The sequence below is a fragment of the Saccoglossus kowalevskii genome, chromosome 1 (genome assembly GCF_978046115.1).
Source record: "Saccoglossus kowalevskii chromosome 1, keSacKowa6.1, whole genome shotgun sequence".
Taxonomy (NCBI): Eukaryota; Metazoa; Hemichordata; class Enteropneusta; family Harrimaniidae; genus Saccoglossus; species Saccoglossus kowalevskii.
In genome coordinates this window covers 15,607,398-15,628,163 of record NC_140641.1, presented here as the reverse complement: position 1 = coordinate 15,628,163, position 20,766 = coordinate 15,607,398, and the positions used below count along the sequence as shown (strand labels likewise).

The following is a 20,766-nucleotide window of genomic DNA, read 5'->3' as shown; positions in this document are numbered from 1 at the left end:
GTCGAGCGGAGCTTATCATATGAGTGATTGTCCGTCGTCCATCGTCGTCCGGCGTCCGTCGTCCGTGTCAATGTTTTACTTTTTCGACTTCTTCTTGAAAACTACAAGCCTGAATGCTTTGATACTTGGTGTATATGTACCTTGGGTAGACCTCTCTCAGATTTGTTCATTTCATGATCATATCTTCAATTCTCTAATTTTGGTGAATATTTTTGTAATTTTTGGTAAAAAGTGATATTTTCGACTTCTTGTTAAAAACCGCAAGTCCAATTGCTTTGATATTACATATATAGGTACTACATGTGGATCTCTCTCAGATTTGTTGATTTTGTAATGATATCTTTAGTTCTCTAATTTTAATGAATATTTTTGTCATTTTTGGTAAAAAGTGATATTTTCAACTTCTTGTTAAAAACCGCAAGTCCAATTGCTTTGATATTACATATATAGGTACTACATGTGGACCTCTCTCAGATTTGTTCATTTTGTAATGATATCTTTAATTCTCTAATTTTGGTGAATATTTTTGTCATTTTTGGTAAAAAGTGATATTTTTGACTTCTTGTTAAAAACCACAAGTCCAATTGCTTTGATATTACCGTACATATATAGGTACTACATGTGGACCACTCTCAAATTTGTTGATTTTGTAATGATATCGTCAATTCTCTAATTTTGGTGAATATTTTTGTCATTTTGGGTAAAAAGTGATATTTTCGACTTCTTGTTAAAAACCGCAAGTCCAATTGCTTTGATATTACATATATAGGTACTACATGTGGACCTCTCTCAGATTTATTCATTTTGTAATGATATCTTTAATTCTCTAATTTTGTTGAATATTTTTGTCATTTTTGGTAAAAAGTGATATTTTCTTCTTGTTAAAAACCACAATCATTTATGGTGAAAAATGATATTTTTGAATTCTTGTTGAAAACAGCAAGTCCCATTGCATTGATACTATGCATATTGTTCATTTTCTAATGATATCTTCTGTTCTTTAATTGAAATGTGCATTGCTAACAGCGGAGCTATCTCAGCCGAGAGGCTGCTTGTTTAATAGCTAGTTTTGGGATCTAATTTGTTGCAAGAATCTGATCAGATTCCTACTGTTTCACTATAGTTTGCATACAAATATTTAATGGGAATCTCACACCCTCTGACCCTGGCAAATATTCTCGCAAACATTTAGTTGATATTTTTTACATATATCACTTGGATACTTCTCAAATTTCAACTTTAGTTTTGGACCAAGTATGGAAAATTAGACATTCTGAAGTTTAGATGATCGATTCAGCAATTATCTCGGGGTACTTATGCTGCAGAATCGAAGGCTTGTATTCTCAGCTACCAATTTGTAACAGCATGAGGGAAATATGTTGTGTTGATTGTGGGTTGAGTTAGCAAAATGTAGCAAGAAAGTGAATAAATTATTGTTAGATTCTGATTAGAAGTTTATTTGCGAGTGAGATTCTGAATTAGGGATACTGTCAGTGGAATCTCGGGAGAAAGTAAACAGATTTTTTCTAGATTCTGTTTAAAAAAATGTTGTGGGCAAGAATTAGATCAAAAAAATTGACAGATGCCAGAAGATGCCTGAGGTGCCTTTCAAAATATTAAAATATTTTCTTTCTAATGTTAACAAGTCATTTTCATGTTTGGCAGATTTTCCCCTGAAATTGATTGCCCTCAGATTCACACCACTAAAAGAGGTTTAGTGGTCTCATTCTCAAGTTCAAGTATTTTGGCATTAATATTATTTGTCTTTACTATAATAATCCTTATCATACATTCCGTTCAATTAACCTCACCTTTTCACCAGCGGTTCTCTCCTTTCATCACAAATTCTGGTGGTGTAAAGGTTAAAAAATATTTTCACATTGTCACCGTGGTAACATTAGCTAGGTAGTCATAGGGAGGGTCACCTAATGGCTATTTATTTTGTAATATCAGTCCATCTGCATATTGTCAAACAAAATAACGTGTGCGATAAGGCACATGATGACACCCTAAGATGCTGAAAGTTCAATCACAACAGAATACACAGAACTGCTCGGTGATGTTTAGCTTTTGGCAAGAAATTTCTAATACAGATAATTTGCAAAAACCATATTGCTGTTTGCATTAATTACTGTACACATTATTCTTTACATGTCAAATGTTACAAACAACAATTGGTCGACAATATAAATTTAAGGCCAAAAAAAAAGTTTTTGCTTTTCATCCAAGAAAAAACTAATTGAAAATTTAGGAGGTGATGCATTTTTAAAATGAATACATGCATCAAACATCCATTTTTAATGACAAATTATTGTTTGAAATATAAAACAAACATTTCCCCATTCTACCACCTGTGGCGCACTTTGCAAGTCGACAAAATTGCAACAACAAAAAAATTGCAAGATACAGGTTTCAAATAGACGAGCACAATGATGAGAAGCAAAATGTATTTATTTTTGTTTTACCTAAATTGAAAAGTGGCCCAACTTTCCAACCTTAAAGTTGCCAACTTCCTGATCCTGTCCCTATAGGTGGGCTCACTTATACTCAAAAAATGTCCTCCATCTGTACTCCTTTGTTGCAACTAAGTTTCCAATTCCCATGTAGCGTATGACAAGAGAGAAGTGCTATACCGGTAAATCAGTGTTGGAAATAGACAACCGATGCAAACGCCTCATACATTTATAGTGATAACGCAGCATCTATAGCTACATTCAAGTTACAAGACCTCAATACTTGGCGAACATTTTCAATAATCAAAGGGATTACAGCAGTTGTGTATTAATCTGAACTATGTACACTTAGTACGGCCGGGGCTTGTGCCAAAATCTGTCAACCCAATATTCATGTTTTACACCATTGTCTTTCCCAGAGTTCTTTGCAGTTTAGTATGTCTGTCATCACTAGACTTACACGCATTCTTGGTGCGTTTTTGTTACTATAGAGGGTTCTCGTGTTGATTTCTTCCTACTGTAAACACATTTTTAAAAATATGTTATTGATAGCTACTAAAGATTTTTTCATAACTGCAAAGAAAGGGGTGAAGTACCGGTAGTTATAATTTAGGGTATTACCCGGTTCTTCAAGCTGACCATCCTGCCAGGCGGATTGGATTGGATTAGAATCGAGATAAAATCTTGATCATTCACATATACATTTTGAATTGTGTCGACCACTTTGTCGACCACTTTGTACATGCCGAGATCTCTAACATGAACACCACTTATGTGTATAGTTCTCTACAAACAATGAAATATCAACTGTGTTGTTAACCTTTCAAGTAGGTCTATTATGTTAAGTGACCCTTTGCCTGTCATATATCTTAATTCTACCATTTAAAGGTTTTAGAATGATATAGCATCATTGTTAAGCCATTTTAAAGTACAACCCTGTCACTACATACTCTCTTAAAGTAAATCACATGCTACACAAAAATAAAAATATTGTAATTTCCTTCATTTTTACATATTGTACTTTTAAATGAGTGACAAAATCATCAAAAATAAACTGTCCTCAAATTCATATAATTTTTGACCAATTTTACTAATTAGGCTAATTAATAAAATAGTTTTTGGGAAACTAGAAAACGAATAGGTAGCACTCACATTTTACCATGCTGATTGAACTTGAACTGATTTATTGAACCTGAGTCATTTTGGTCTCAATTACCATTTTTTTAATTTCAAAAAAATATTATGATTATTGATATAATGCTAGTAATCAGTTGGTAATAAAATAATGATAAACCACTTATGATTTAAATTTCATTATTCAAATTTTTCGGTATTTTTTTTTTTTTTTTAATAATGTACCATATTTGCTCTATTACTCTAAGCGCATACAACCTGAAAATTACATCAACCATTGATCTATGTTACTTGTTTTCCTCACAGAAACACCTTTGTAATTTACATAATCTATGCGCTACTATAAACAAAAAAAAATACAGTATATAGTTATTTTTGTTCACAGCATCTTGACCATATACCCTTGTACAATGTAAATCCAATAGTACTGTCACATTTTCTATTTACACATGCATTCAGATCTAACTTCAATTATTACCAAAAATAAAAAAAAATTTTAAACTATGTGAATAAATTATATAAAATTATTATATTATTTTCTCTCTTCCATACACCCGAAAACAGAGAGACACCGCTAAAAGTAACTCTACCTTAACACATACATGTACATATATATACTTGTATATGTCTGCAGGTAAATTTACTCCACCCTAAATTATTTGACCTTTTGACATCTCTACCCACCTGTATGATATGTGCATAGCGCAGGAGTGTTTGCGTTGACTCATTGTTTACCTACTCCAAATATTGTCGTGATTCTCTGCTAGTATGGTAACATATATTCCTGTGAGTTCTATTGAGCTAATTATAGTGTATGTGTACCTGTTACCGCACGTCAGTCTAAAATGTAAATTGTATACTTCATTATTGTTTTCTAACGATTTGTTATTCATTATGTAAAGTTAAATAACTCTAAAAAAAAGACGTTATTTTATACTTGCTGTCTCCACCCTCTAGTATTTATGTAATGCATATTATGGTTGTATTTCCTCACTAATTCTTTAACCCAGTTTTGAACTTTGACCTCTTACATGTGTTAAACCAGCTGGCTTAGCAGGATGGAAATCGACCAGTCTATTCTAGAGATTTTGCCGAAAGGCCAGAGAATGAAGATCGCTAAGAAACTGAGACAAGAACAGATAAAGAGATACAACCAAGTGGAGAGACCCGAAAAAAATGTACCAGTCCGAATCAGGAGACACAACAAGAAGAAAACTCAAGTAAATTTTAACGAATTCGACAAACTACGAGATGCGGTCAGTCGATTTGATGATATTGAAGGTAAGTATCAACACAGTTTTTTGTTTTTTCGCAAACATGGGCACCATGGTTACATTCAAATACATTCAAATTTTGACCCACATACATGTAGTCATGGCAACCGCTACTCCTTTTTATTAACATGGTGTGGATACATGTATTTTGCGAGCTTGGGGAATTGCTAGAATCCTTAAAATGTATTTTTTAGTATGAAAAACACATTATATATTTGAATTCTCTAGAGTTCAACACACTTTAACCGCTGACAGTTAAAAGACGTATATTTTCTCACCATGTCAAATAATAGACTGGCTGCACGGTATGGGCATAACTGTTGATTAAAAACAGTGTAATAAACACAGATTAGATTTTGATGTACCGGTACACTTGTTATGTTTGTTTCACGTTTGTTTAACCCTTTATAACGTGGATGGTGATTTTTTTTTCTCTTCTTCTTTGGAGATATAATTACATTATTATATTTTTTATTTTTGAATTTTGCTCTTCAATCTATAACTGAGAAACATGACCAAAACGTCTACAAAATCAAACTTTCTAGATAATTTGTTATTAATATTCAGAAAATATTGTAATAAATACTGATTAAGTATTAATAAAGTTAACATAAAATGAAAACAATTTGCAGCCTTGTTGTTAAAATAAATTACTTGGCTACATATATGGCACTTTTTTTATGATATATCCCAGTACTGCCTTTTACCGTTTTTTTTTTTTTTTTTTTTCTGCTAAACATTTTATGTTTTTATTTGTTTTTCTTCATTAGTCTTGCATCAAGTAGACATAATTTTAATAAGACTGTAATTCCTGTAAGTCCTGTAATTTTTTTTGTTATGGGTAATAAAAAATATTTATAAATACCAAATAAAAAAGTGTATCAAGAAGGTGAAACTGTGCTACTAAAAAATAATGATGTCATCTGTTTACCTAATAAAGAGACTCCCTCTCTCAACTCCCTCTCTCAACTCCCTCCCTTCCCAGCATGCAAAAAAATGTTGATTTCCAGTTCATTTTCCTGATACTGTAACTTTCCAATTTTTTCACCCAATATCGTCCTCTACGTTGTGGTTCTTAACATGCCTTCATGATTAAATCATTATTTATTTACTTGCTGCTTGAACTGCAAATGGCAGTTCATAAGATTTAATTGTTATTCCATATTTAAAAAATATTACAATGTGAGAAAATCATTTTTTGTTTGTTTTTGTTTTTTATTAATATAGAAACTAAGACTGCATCCAATTTCATCAAAAGACCAAATTGTAATGGAATTTATTTATGCTATTTTTGCTGAAGGAATGATTCAGTGAAAACTAAATCCAGCGAATATACCTGCGTCCGAACGGGGACTTATGTTTTGCCCTGTGTGCGTCCGTGCGTCCGTGCGTCTGTGATCACCTGTATCTCGAACATGCATGGACCGATTAAGTTCAAACTTCACTCATACATCACACATTATATGGGACATATGCACATGCATTTTTTTCATGATCCGATTAACGATAGCCGAATAGCGGCCATTTTAAGGCCGAAAATGCATCAAAATCGCACATTTTCACCATTCCGGACCCGGATCTCAGTTATGCATGGACGGATTTTGTTCAAATTTGGTACATACATTAAACATAATAGGACCTTGATGCACGTCATTTTTTTTTGGGATCGGGTTCGAAATGGCCGACTGGCGGCCATTTTGTTTTAAAGAATTCAGTTCTGGATCCGTATCTGAGACATGCTTGGATTGATCGAGTTCAAACTTCACACACACAAGGTACATCATGTCACAAATAAGTATGTACATTTGTTTCATGATCTCATTAACGATAGCCAAATGGCGGCCACTTTAAGGCCGAAAATGCATTGAAATCGCACATTTTCACCATTCCGGACCCGGATCTCAGTTATGCATGGACGGATTTCATTCAAATTTGGTACATACATTAAACATAATAGGACCTTGATGCACGTCATTTTTTTTTTCGGATCAAGTTCGAAATAGCCGACTGGCGGCCATTTTGTTTTAAAGAATTCAGTTCTGGATCCGTATCTGAGACATGTCTGGATTGATCAAGTTCAAACTTCACACACACAAGGTACATCATGTCACAAATATGTATGTGCATTTGTTTCATGATCTCATTAACGATAGCCAAATGGGGGCCGCTTTAAGGCCGAAAATGCATTGAAATCGCACATTTTCACCATTCCGGACCCAGATCTCAGTTATGCATGGACGGATTTCATTCAAATTTGGTACATACATTAAACATAATAGGACCTTGATGCACGTCATTTTTTTTTTCGGATCAAGTTCGAAATAGCCGACTGGCGGCCATTTTGTTTTAAAGAATTCAGTTCTGGATCCGTATCCGAGACATGTCTGGATTGATCAAGTTCAAACTTCACACACACAAGGTACATCATGTCACAAATATGTATGTGCATTTGTTTCATGATCTCATTAACGATAGCCAAATGGGGGCCGCTTTAAGGCCGAAAATGCATTGAAATCGCACATTTTCACCATTCCGGACCCGTATCTCAGTTATGCATGGATGGATTTTGTTCAAATTTGGTACATACATTAAACATAATAGGACCTTGATGCACGTCTTTTTTTTTCGGATCAAGTTCGAAATGACCGACTGGCGGCCATTTTGTTAAAGAATTCAGTTCTGGATCCGTATCCAAGACATGTCTGGATTGATCAAGTTCAAACTTCACACACACATGGTACATCATGTCACAAATAGATATGTGCATTTGTTTCATGATCTGCTTAACAATAGCGGAATGATGGCCATTTTAAGGCCGAAAATGCATCAAAATCACGTATTTTCACAATTCCAGAACCGGATCTCAGTCATGCATGGATGGATTTTGTTCAAATTTGGTACATACATTAAACATAATAGGACCTTGATGCACGTCTTTTTTTTTTTCGGATCAAGTTCGAAATGGCCGACTGGCGGCCATTTTGTTAAAGAATTCAGTTCTGGATCCGTATCCAAGACATGTCTGGATTGATCAAGTTCAAACTTCACACACACATGGTACATCATGTCACAAATAGATATGTGCATTTGTTTCATGATCTGCTTAACAATAGCGGAATGATGGCCATTTTAAGGCCGAAAATGCATCAAAATCACGTATTTTCACAATTCCAGAACCGGATCTCAGTCATGCATGGATGGATTTTGTTCAGATTTAGCACAATGTGTTGTACATATGCAGGTGCATTTCGGTCATGATCTGCTTTGAATGTATATGTCACTCAAATATGAACGGAACGGGGACGTGTCATTGACAATGACTTGTTTTCTATGTTTAACATTTAACTTGCTAAAAATCTGTGAAAATAGACTAAATACAAAACACTCAAAAAGTCTTTTTTAGCAACAATTAATTCCAGCTAAAATAAAGTATTTTTACAGGATGACAACCACTGTCTTTTTGAGAGACAGATGTATGGATGGTAGATTTCATTTCATATAGCAGTAGTAATTTTAGACAGACAAATGTAGTGGCCTTTGTAAAATTAACTCCTACCTACAATCTCTTAATAAAATTGTAGAATTTAAAAACAATTTCAAATAATGTAAAATCCTTGCAAATTTTTTTTTTCGTTAATTTCTCAGTTTAAAAGAAAAAAATCATTAGATAGGTCATTTCAGCGTAAATTGTTATCTGAGTATTATTTTCGCTATGTGGTATCGATTCTTGAGCTTAGCATCTGCAATGATCTTTTGACTTTTTATAGCCCCACCTAGTGGCCAATCTGAAAAATGATAAGTCTTTCAAAATGCCACACCCTATGCAAGAAACTACCTGCCATACCCTTCAGTGAAATGGATGAGTCCTAATGATCAACTGTAATTTGGATTTTACTGTGCAATGGTGACATGTCAAGAAAGTGTGCTCACGTTAATTTCATAATTGTTATCCCGTATCATAATCGCTGAAAGGGGATTGTTGTAGATGCTGCGATTTAACCATGGCATGGCGATTCACGTGGAAATCTGCTTTCTCCTCAGTGTTGACTTTGATGGATCGGGGTGTGGATCCGAACACGGTTACGGTCACCGGAACCAGTGTCTTGCACCAGGTAAGCCAGCTATATATACATGTATTGTGAATATACAGGTGAAGATAATGTGTCACTTTCCACACATCGTTAATTAAATTACTTTATCAAATTTTCACACCAGGGATATGCAAATTATTATACGTATATAATAATTAATTAAGTGTTAATTATTAATAATTAATTAAATGTTAATTTCTATTCGCATACCTGTAACATTATTTTCACTGAGGTATATCATTGTATCATGAACAATTCATTTGCATTGTCTTTATATTTTCTTAACATGAATTGATGTACTTATTTTGTATGTACCGGGTATGGTGAAATTGAGATTCTTCATTGGTGTTTACTATGATGTAATAAAAAGAAGTCGGATTCTGTAAATAGTCGTTAGTTTTAAGAACTCAAACAATAGCATGTTATTTTTGGCACACATGGAGATTTAATTTAATTAACGTACTTTGCAATATAATCACAATAAATTGAATCATCTTTCTAAATTTAAGTCGAGAGGGATCAGACATAAGATGTTATTGATATTTTATTGCATGTGACTTTATGATAGTATTAAATATGGATATTTTGGATATGTTGCAAATATATAAAAAAAAAATTTTCTTTGATGCACTACTTTCCAGTAGACAAGTTAACTATTTGATTACCGGCAAGTCATACATTTCACTCAGCAAGCAAATGAACACAATTGTTGTGGTGATAAAAATGTATTTTGTTAAAAGACTTTTCATGAATACGGTTAATAATGATCAATACTGTGTGAATGTACTGTTGAAAAAGCGACATACTATTTTAGCGAATTGTGGTAAAATGACGTAATAGTGAAATGTTGATTTAGCGAATCTCTCTGTATATTTGTTGATTTCCTGTTTTCACAATACTTGTCTGTCGCCTGCCAAAACAAATGCGCAGTTATCACCTCCATAAAAACAAAGAAAAACTGTCAAGTGTAATAAGGAAGCGCTCCAGATTATTACGTTTTCTGTGTTGTTTACAAAGTGCGCGTGGAGAAAAAGCATTGTTTGGCCACCATTTTGAATTTATAATAAAGTCATTAGCGACATCTTAAATTAGCGAATTATTTCTCTCGCTAAATTCACTAAAAAGACATGCTCGCGAAAAAGACATGTTCTACAGTAATGACATAATTAAGTTGGCTTGTTTTCCAAAATAGAGTCAGGACAAAATAGTTACCAGCGTAAATTATGCCCATTTATAAATGCACTTTTAATTGCTTTTATGTAAATAGCTATTGTTATCAATCACTTGTTACTTTGTTATATGTGGACATCAATTTCTATCAATTTGTTGCTATTGTCGCCAAGGCTACAGTGCTATGTAATGATTTTATGTTGTTTATTTGTTTTTTCTCTTCCCCATCCACATCAGATGTATATTAAACAGTATTCATGCTACAAATTCTCATTGAGTCTCCATGCTATGTATATTTTTTCATCATAAAAAATCAATTTTAATAAATTATAACACATTTGGTGTATATAATATACAAATTCAAAATTCACATTATAGTACACACTCAGAATTAAACATACTGGAGTGTAATGCTAATATAATACAAGGAATTGTATTGGTGATTTGATATGTAATCAGTAGTTTTTTGTAGTAACAGTGTCTATTGATATTTTGAAAATATTATATTTCTATAATATTTATATACCAGTATGTCTATAGTATTATTTTGGTATGTGGATATACTGTGCACTAATTTGGCTGCAGAAAAACCCAAAGCCAATATGTTTAAAGCGCGGCGGGCGTCGCGTAGCGTGTGTCTTCGAATTTCATGTAAATAAACAATGTATTTCACATGCGTTGTATACTTGCTATGAGTCCCATATTGAACAGAACGCAGTGCGACGACTGCCGGCTTTTGAAAACAGTTGAGTTATATATGGTGGCTTGTTGCTGCCCTTTTCATGTTTATTATTGAGAACAATCGTAATGTAACTGCAGGAGTGTAGCTCATGTCTTATCTGCTGCAAGCTGAGGAAATATACACTTCTTTGTACCTAATAATTACATGTTTATTTCTCCTCAGTCAGTTTTGCAGAAATGAATTTCCTTTTCTTTCACAAATTTGTACAAGAACTCATTTGATATCATAACGAACAAATAGGAAATAGTGAAATATTTCCTATTTGGGAAATATTGAATAAAAAAGGAAATACTATATAAAAATAGGAAATATTGAATAAAAATAGGAAATACCGTATAAAAATAGGAAATATTGAATAAAAATAGGAAATATTGAATAATTTTAGGTGTATGATGATTATTTTTTCTCACTCATTGTTCACACCAGTGAGATTTTAAGACTACAACATACATGTATTCATAATTATATTTCAGTCCTTGTCTATTACATAATAATTCCAACATTCATTTCAATTTTAAACCATTAATAAATCTATCCAGGTTTTGAAATTATTTAATTTGGTCTATCAGAATCATGTGAGCTCATGTAAAATGATGACAGAGGCGAGTATACGGTCAAAAAATATATTTCAATAATTGAGCATAGAATTAATGCAGTTTGTGCTTCTTAATTATTACAGACATGCTCCAATAGACCAAATTATTCAGAATATCGAATATATTACTTTTTGTCGCATTCAAATATTTCAGTATGAAATCTAGGATTTCCTCTGAATAGAAAAAAATAAATAAAGATTGTCTATGCTGAATAGAATTATCAGTAAGTGTTCAATATTGAAAGTAGTATTGTTCATTTCATTTCATATCTGCCTTCTTTTGATAATTTATTAATGATAACAATGTAGTATTATTGTCTAGGGATCAAACTGTAATGTCAGGGATTGCAATAATTGATTGGTTCAGAGTAAAATAAAAAAAAAAGATATTTCTTGTGTAACTACATGAATTGAAACTGGATTCTTATTTTTGTTGAACTGAGTTCCTATCCTATGTCCTTCCAGGTATTATGTCTGTCTTTTCTGCATCTATTTGTTGTATGTACCGTGAGAGAATTGATGATCTTTTCGTTGAATGTACATATTAATTAGGTAATTAGCATATTGTTTTAATTGCTCTATAAAAAGCCTATTTTCAATATAAGCTTTGTCTGTTTTGGTGTGATTGTTTACTACAATGTACTCGCACTGGAATTTGACACTAGTTTTTTACAGGATTTGTTTTTCTTAATTTGCATGTTAATAACACATAGCGTCTAAATAGTGCTCATGATACAAATCTTTCAAATTCTCAAATGACTGTCATGCGCCTCATTACAAATTTTTGTCAGAACATAGACTGCTCATACTTTATCAGAATCAATTCTTTTTAAATGTTCTGTATTGTACATCTCACAATGTGTGTGTGTCTATTTTAATATTTGTAATATAGTCTACACAATGTGTAACCCATGCTAAGTATGGTAATGATGATAAAAACATCAACAACTGTTGAGTTTTGATTTATTTATATGAACAAATTTGTTACTAATACGGTTTTAAATTTTTATTTTAGTTTCAATTTAGCGCTAAGATTTGTTACCGGTATATGTGTACACTCAGTGGTATAAAGAGTCATGTCATTTTGTTTTCATTTCCCAATTTGTAAAGTTTCAGATCCCTTATACTGTAAAAAGTTTTTTTCTGCTAGAAATTGTTTTCACTAGTACAAAATTTATCAATTTTCACTGAACTACGGAATTTGCAAAAATTTTATCTTGCTAAATTAAAACTGGATACAGTAACTTGCAACAGGTGTGATATTTAGATGCTGTGCCATAGTAATGATATTTCCCCTTTGAGGGAACACATTTATAGACTATAAACATCTGCATCTGCTTTGAATTAATTTTCGCTGAAAGAATGATCCTGTGAAAATAAAATCCAGCAAAAATACCTTTTCTCCTTTATTTTACATACAACTTGTCAAAACATCAGTGAAAATAATTTCCATACACAACACCCAAAATGTCTTTTCAGCAAAAATTAATTCCAGCTAAAATAAAGTATTCTACAGTATTTAAGACTGACGTATGATTTATCAGTGAAAAAAAAAAACATGCACATATGCCGGTACATGTGCTTTTGTGTGTGATAAATCTCATGAGTCAGCGAAAATTGAACTTGTTGCAAATTTCACTGGGAGCAAATTATGCAAATTGACATGAAATATTCATGCAGTCCTTAAATTTTCAATTTAACAACTTATTAAATTCATATCTATGATAAACTGTTTTCTCTAGAAATGTCCGCCATCCATGAATCTTTTGTGGTAATTTGAAGTGCCATAGTCATCAAATGAATTATTATGTTTTATGTGAATAATAATTAATGTATTGAACACGCAAACCACAACCGGAACATTTTAAAAACCACTTTGAAATGTTTATCCGGTACTGCACAATTTTCCTGAAGACATTTTTTTTTTAACCAGAATTTGTTTTTGGAGTGTGTTTACAATTTTGATTCACGATATCATGTACGATCAATTTTCAGAAGCAAATTGATGCAAGTACAATACAGTGAGATCATCAGACAGATAATTATGTAATTAACTTACTGTATAATACTTTATTTTCACTTGGAATTAATTTTCGCTGTTTTTGCTAAAGGAATGAAAATAAAATCCAGCGAATGTACCTTTTTTTTCATATTTTACATTCAACTCATCACAAATCAGTGAAAATAAATTCCATACAAAACACCCAAAATGTCTTTTCAGCGACAATTTTTCCCAGCTAAAATAAAGTATTTGATAATACATGTACATTTATCATATTGGTGACATTTCTTATATTGTATGAAATGACATATTCTTCCACTTACAGCTTAGTTTACAAAACCAGGGTATAGAAGATTTGACTTTAATCTCACATCAATAGGGATCAGATTAAAGATAAATCTATCAATGTTAATTTCCATGTGATGCACGTCTATTCATATTAAATATTCAAAGAAAAGAGTGAAATAGTATATGGGTGTTCCCCTGCGACTTGAATTTAGTATAAATGCAGTCATGAGCCTTCTTTGAGAAATTGTAAAGAATCTGCAAAAACAGATGCCTGGCATTGTGGGTAACTTTTTTTTCGAAATGCATCTCAGTAAAAGAAAAACATACCGGTAGGCATGATTTATCTTTATTTCATTAAAAAATTTTCATTAATATTTTATCGAATGCCGTTTGATAAATGTTTATAATTTATAATAAATCACTCTTTTATTTTCACAATAGTAAAATAAAAAACAGAATTATTAAACATGTTAAAAATACTGAAAATTGCCTTTTAAGATGCCAAACATTTTACCTAAATATTGCATGTGTTGATCTAGAGATGCTGTGACGGTACACCTGAACTGAAATTTTTTTAATAAATTTATTATCAGAAATATACTCCATAAGCACACATAGTCTTGTACACATATCATGATACTGTATGCTGCATGGTGTCTAAACATAATTCATATTTTTGCATATGCATTTAGTAATTAATGAATGCTTTATTTTTTAACTCTGCTGTCGATTTTATCGAGCAAAGATAGTCATATTACTGTGTACGTCATTGTCTGTCGTTCGCTGTCTGTGTCAACTTTTCACATTTCAGACTTCTTACTGAAAAGCACAAATCTGATTGGTTTGATACTTAGTGTGTATGTATCTCATGTGAACCCTCAAGTTTGTTCATATTCTCAAACTAATGATTATTTTTGGCGTTTTTGTGGTAAAAAGTAATTTTTTGACTTCTGTTGAAAAATGTGAGTTCATTTTCAGATTTGTTTATTTCACAGTGATATCTTTAGTTCTCTAATTTGATGATTATTTTTGGTAAAAAGTTCAGTTACTTTTATACTCAATATATAGGCATACCTCAGTTGTATCTCTCTCAGATTTGTTAATTTATAGATGATATCTTTAATTTTTCAATTATAATACCGGTAATAGATATTTTTTTCATTAATGGTAAAAAGTGATATTTTCAAATTTTTGAAAACCAAAAGTCTAATTGTTTTGATATTCAATATGTAGGTACTTCAGGTGGATCTCAAGTTTTTTTAGCTCCGCTGTCGACTTTGTCGAGCGGAGCTTATCATATGAGTGATTGTCCGTCGTCGTCCGTCGTCGTCCGTCGTCGTCCGTCGTCTGTCGTCCGTGTCAATGTTTTACTTTTTCGACTTCTTCTTGAAAACTACAAGCCTGAATGCTTTGATACTTGGTGTATATGTACCTTGGGTAGACCTCTCTCAGATTTGTTCATTTCATGATGATATCTTCAATTTTCTAATTTTGGTGAATATTTTTGTCATTTTTAGTAAAAAGTGATATTTTCGACTTCTTGTTGAAAACCGCAAGTGCAATTGCTTTGATATTACATATATAGGTACTACATGTGGACCTCTCTCAGATTTGTTCATTTTGTAATGATATCTTTAATTTTCTAATTTTGGTGAATATTTTTGTCATTTTTGGTAAAAAGTGATATTTTCGACTTCTTGTTGAAAACCGCAAGTCCAATTGCTTTGATATTACATATATAGGTACTACATGTGGACCTCTCTCAGATTTGTTCATTTTGTAATGATATCTTTAATTCTCTAATTTCGGTGAATATTTTTGTAATTTTTGGTAAAAAGTGATATTTTCGACTTCTTGTTGAAAACCGCAAGTCCAATTGCTTTGATATTACATATATAGGTACTACATGTGGACCTCTCTCAGATTTGTTCATTTTGTAATGATATCTTCAATTCTCTAATTTCGGTGAATATTTTTGTAATTTTTGGTAAAAAGTGATATTTTCGACTTCTTGTTGAAAACCGCAAGTCCAATTGCTTTGATATTACATATATAGGTACTACATGTGGACCTCTCTCAGATTTGTTCATTTTGTAATGATATCTTTAATTCTCTAATTTCGGTGAATATTTTTGTAATTTTTGGTAAAAAGTGATATTTTCGACTTCTTGTTGAAAACCGCAAGTCCAATTGCTTTGATATTACATATATAGGTACTACATGTGGACCTCTCTCAGATTTGTTCATTTCATAATGATATCTTTAATTCTCTAATTTTGATGAATATTTTTGTAATTTTTGGTAAAAAGTGATATTTTCGACTTCTTGTTGAAAACCGCAAGTCCAATTGCTTTGATATATTATACATATAGGTACTACATGTGGACCTCTCTCAGATTTGTTCATTTTCTAATGATATCTTCTGTTCTTTAATTGAAATGTGCATTGCTAACAGCGGAGCTATCTAAGCCGAGAGGCTGCTTGTTTCATTTTGTGAGGATATCTTCAATCCTGTTATGTCGGTACATTGGATTGGTACTACTGTCAGATTAATTTTATTTATTCCTCTGTCAAACTAATTCATTTATGGTCAATAATTCAATTTTTTTTTAAATTTTAGTGAATTTTCTTGTAATCTTGAAAATGGCTATGCTGAATGATTTGATATTTCATTCCCACCATGCCATGCATCTCAAACAGTGGAGGTTTATCAGTCTACAGGCTGCTTGTTTTACTTCAGACTTGAATCTTAGCCACTGATGCCTGCATCATCATTTTTATTTTTTCCCTGGGGCAGTATTTGGAATCATGTTAAGCTTTTACCAGTGTGCACCATTATGGCCAGCTGTTGAAGTCAAACTAGTGGCTGCAAAGACTGAGATTGTTATTTTATTATTTTCTTAAAAATGAATTCATTTTTTAGCCCCGCTATTGTCATAGACGACAGAGCAAAGCAATTTATATAGGTGATTGTCTGTTGTCGTCTGTCCATCCATCACCAACAATTATATTTTAAACTTCTTCTTGAAAACTACTTGCTCAATTGTTTTGATTCTTGGTATGTAGTTACCACGGGTAGATGACTCTGAACTGAGAATAGACTTCTCAAGGTAGAGTGAACCAAGTGAGTATTGGTCATCAAAATCCGGGAGGAGAATAACGCACTGGAGAGGAGCACTTGTAGCCAAGGTGTTTATTGCTCAACTGCTAGACCTGGAACTAAATACTCACGAGATGTTCCATGGCAATGTATCAATATCATTCTGCAAATAACTAAACTAAACGTCATAGCCTCAAATCATTACAATGAAGTTTCTCAGATTTGTTGAAGATATCGTCAATTCTCAATTATTAGCAAATATTGTTGTCGTTTTTAGTAAAAAAAGCTATTTTTGACCTTTTCTTGAGAACTGCCAGCTCAATTGCCTTGATACTTGGTATGTAGGTACATAAAACATAATACCTCTGTCAGATTTTGTGATGATATCTTCACTTCTCTGGTTTTAGTGAATATTTTTGTTATTTTTAACTTCTTCTTGAAAACTACGAGCTCAATTACATTGATAGTTGGTATGGTTTGTAAAAAGTTGATAGCAATTTTAACTATACATGTACTTTTGTCGCACATTGACCACTATTGCAGTTTGTCTAACTGAGATATTTTATTTTAAATCAATACCAAGAACAATTGTGCAGAATAAATTGATAACTAAGATCAAATATATATATAGCACTTGTTTCTTGTAGGCTTAATGAGATACATTTCACCTTTATCATGCCGCGGATATTGGTGACTATAATTTGTGTTCCATGCGTCACTTTACACATTGGCGAAACATATCCGTGGTGAATCGTATGTATTGTATCATTGCAGTGGGTCAGAAGGCGAGGCTTGGAACACAAATTAAGTCAGCAATTAATGGCCACGACATGATAAAAGTGAATTAAGTTACTTGAAATTTTCATTATATATACTAAGTTCATGATCACATGACTTGGGGGATTATATATAAATATTATTTTCATGAAAATGGGTTTATTCAGTGACTTTCTTATTTTGCTGATTTTAAGATTTGTAATTCAGTTGAACTTAATTTACAAACGTCTATGTACCAGTAATTATTTAATTGATATTTTAAATACATGTAAATGTAATTTTCTGAATATCAAATAGTTTTTTTCGGAAATAAGTATGGGCCTTCTTTTATGGTTTTGGGTTCATTTGAACTTTGCTTTATTTGTGTAGAATAATTTTGAATTTCATTAAAATCAATTTCAGTTTCTACTTCATGTACTTATTATTGTGTTGACAGGATATCTACATTATATACTACCAGTAAATTGTTATTTGAATAATTTTAATCATGTTGTTTTTTTTTGAAAAAAAGTATCTCATGCAATATATTAAAATAAACCGTTTATAAACAAAACTTCAATATGGTGTTAAAATTGACTGAGAGATTCATTTTTGAAAAAATTATTACCAATATTTTACTAAGATATAATTTGCTACCATGGAAGCAGGTCATCAGATTTTTCTTCATTTTTATAATGTAATGTTATTGTATGATGTTGCAAAAATGCAGATAGAAAAAAATCGTTCTTCAAACTATATTTTCCTATTATTTTTCAAAAAATGGGACAAACATGATTTTTTAAGTATATCTCCTCATATCTCAAAATTTATATTATATACTGGTACACACTTATATTTATATATGTATATCATGAATTGTTAGGATATTTTGATGATATATTTTCATAAATTGAATTCCCAAGTAACTTGCCCATGCCCATGAACGACCGTACTAGTAATGTTTAACTACTATCGGTAAATAATAAAATCCATATGACACAGCATGGAGATAAACGCGCAATCTGAAGTGCTTATAATCCTGATTTCCTGGGAGTTAATTAACGCTTTGTTGTATATTTCATTGTCAGTGGGTGCGTGTTAATGACAGCAATATCAACGTATTGACCTGTCTCTCCACAAAGCGTTGCACGTCTGATATACATAAGTGGTTTATTTACAGAATCTTGTGAATCGTCACAAGTCTTGAAGAGTTCGCGAATGGCACATGTTTATGACACTTATAAGACATCCCTTTCTTTTATTTGAAATGTAACGTACATCCTCCGTAAATGTGAGGTTGTTATAAAAACCCAAATGGTACTTATAATTTTTGTCATCCTTTGAATATATCTGCATCATTATTGTATGATAGTGTATATTACTACTCTGACCTTTTGCTAAGAACGGTATACGAGTGTCTACTTTACCGCCGATGCAATGTTGTGGGAGAAAAGAACCATCTTTAATAATTTGTCTTCCAGCTTGCAAATAAAAAAATATATAATATATGTTTCATGTCAAATTTCTTAATAAATTCTTCATTTATCATCATAAATTGAACCAAATAGTTTTGGTGATAAACATCTCGGCACGTGTAAATGCATATTAATTACCAGATTCACTGACTTAATAATTATCTTCTGTCAACCACTTCATTTTTAAGAGAGACGAAATGTTACTTTGCGAAATTTCGTACTTACTATAATGATCACACATTGAGCAAGCTGAAAAATCGATAGTAGCGAAAAACAAAATAGCTTACTGTAATTTGCATATACCGGGTAATAACTGTAGTAAATACCAAATGTGCTGAACACATCCAAGAAATGATACATAATACTGTAGCATAATTTATTTTCACTTTAAATTTATTTTTGATATCTTCAGTATGTTTCAGTGAAAATAAAATCCAGTGAAAACAACTTTTTTCCTTTATTTTTCGTGCAACTTGTCAAAAATCAGTGAAAATAACATTTAATACATAAAACCTTGTACATAATTGCTCATCAGGATTTTACTTTCATTTATGGTAACACACTATGAGAAAAATTTCAGAAAAAAAATCCTTAAAATTCTAGAAAGGAACATTTGCCATCCATAGGGAGTCACTATGACTTTTGCAACCCATCAAATCGCACAAACTTGACAATTGTATGAATTTTTTTTTCAGCGATAATAAACTATTTATTACTGGAAGGGTGTGGTCAGATGAAGTTTTACCTTGGGCAAAAATGTGTAATTATTTAAAGTTGATAAACAAAAATAAAATTCATAAAATTGGAATACCGGTAGATATAAAATTGAATTAATGAATAGAATTCAGCGCTTTGGAATTAAATAAGAATTTAGATTGATAAAATAGAATAAAAAAGTTCAAAATGGTTTTTATCTTGCCTTATCATTATTGAATGAAGAAAATGTCTGTCCTTGTTGTTGTTGTTGTTGTTGTTGTTGTTGTTGTCTCTGGTATAACCTTTTTTCTTGCATTGACAAAAACATTTATTATCCAATCTTTTTTAAACTTGGATATTTTATTGACCCCTTTGTGGTCTTGGCCAAGATAAATTTTGGCATGTATATTGGCATAGATATTGGTTACATTTTGCGTAAAATTGTCCTCTTATTGTGGTTTCAATTACTCAAAATTTTTGAATCTGATCATCTTCAAACCCAGAAATGTTATCAATCTTAATAAAATGTCAACAAAGTTCAATTTTGATGTAACTAGCATGACGTTGTATAATTTTCAAGAAATTTAAAACTCCTGTCAGACATAGAAATATTTGCACAGAATGAATACATTTACACTTATCATAAGAACAAGATTTTAGTTATGCACTTTTCAAAATGTTACTAGACAGGTTATTTTCATTATGGTAGTATAAATGATTTTTCCTGCCCAAAAAATGGACAAAAACATTTCCCACCAAAATTGCAAGTTTTGCTAGGAAATATTATTGTACCATTTTTTGGGGAACTTTTATACAATTCATGTTTTATTATTCTCAGGGACCCTAAGATTAAAACAGTATATGTAGTATTAGTTGAGTAACATGAATATTAATTAATTTTATATACTATACTTCATTTTCGCTTGGAATTAATTTTCCTTATTTTCGAATGATTTAGTGAAAAAAAAAATCCAGCGAATATACTTTTTT

The 20,766-nt window shown here is 31.7% G+C and overlaps 1 protein-coding gene across 1 annotated transcript in view; it reads left to right on the top strand.

Moving 5' to 3' along the window:
• Nucleotides 1–20,766, top strand: part of LOC102808909 (unconventional myosin-XVI-like) — an 85,787-nt gene that overhangs the window by 2,346 nt on the left and 62,675 nt on the right. The window contains exons 2-3 of the mRNA XM_085496483.1: nt 4,633–4,868; nt 8,903–8,973. Coding sequence (XP_085352609.1) covers nt 4,646–4,868; nt 8,903–8,973 — 294 coding nt within the window. The 5' untranslated portion in view covers nt 4,633–4,645. The remainder of the gene's footprint in view (nt 1–4,632; nt 4,869–8,902; nt 8,974–20,766) is intronic.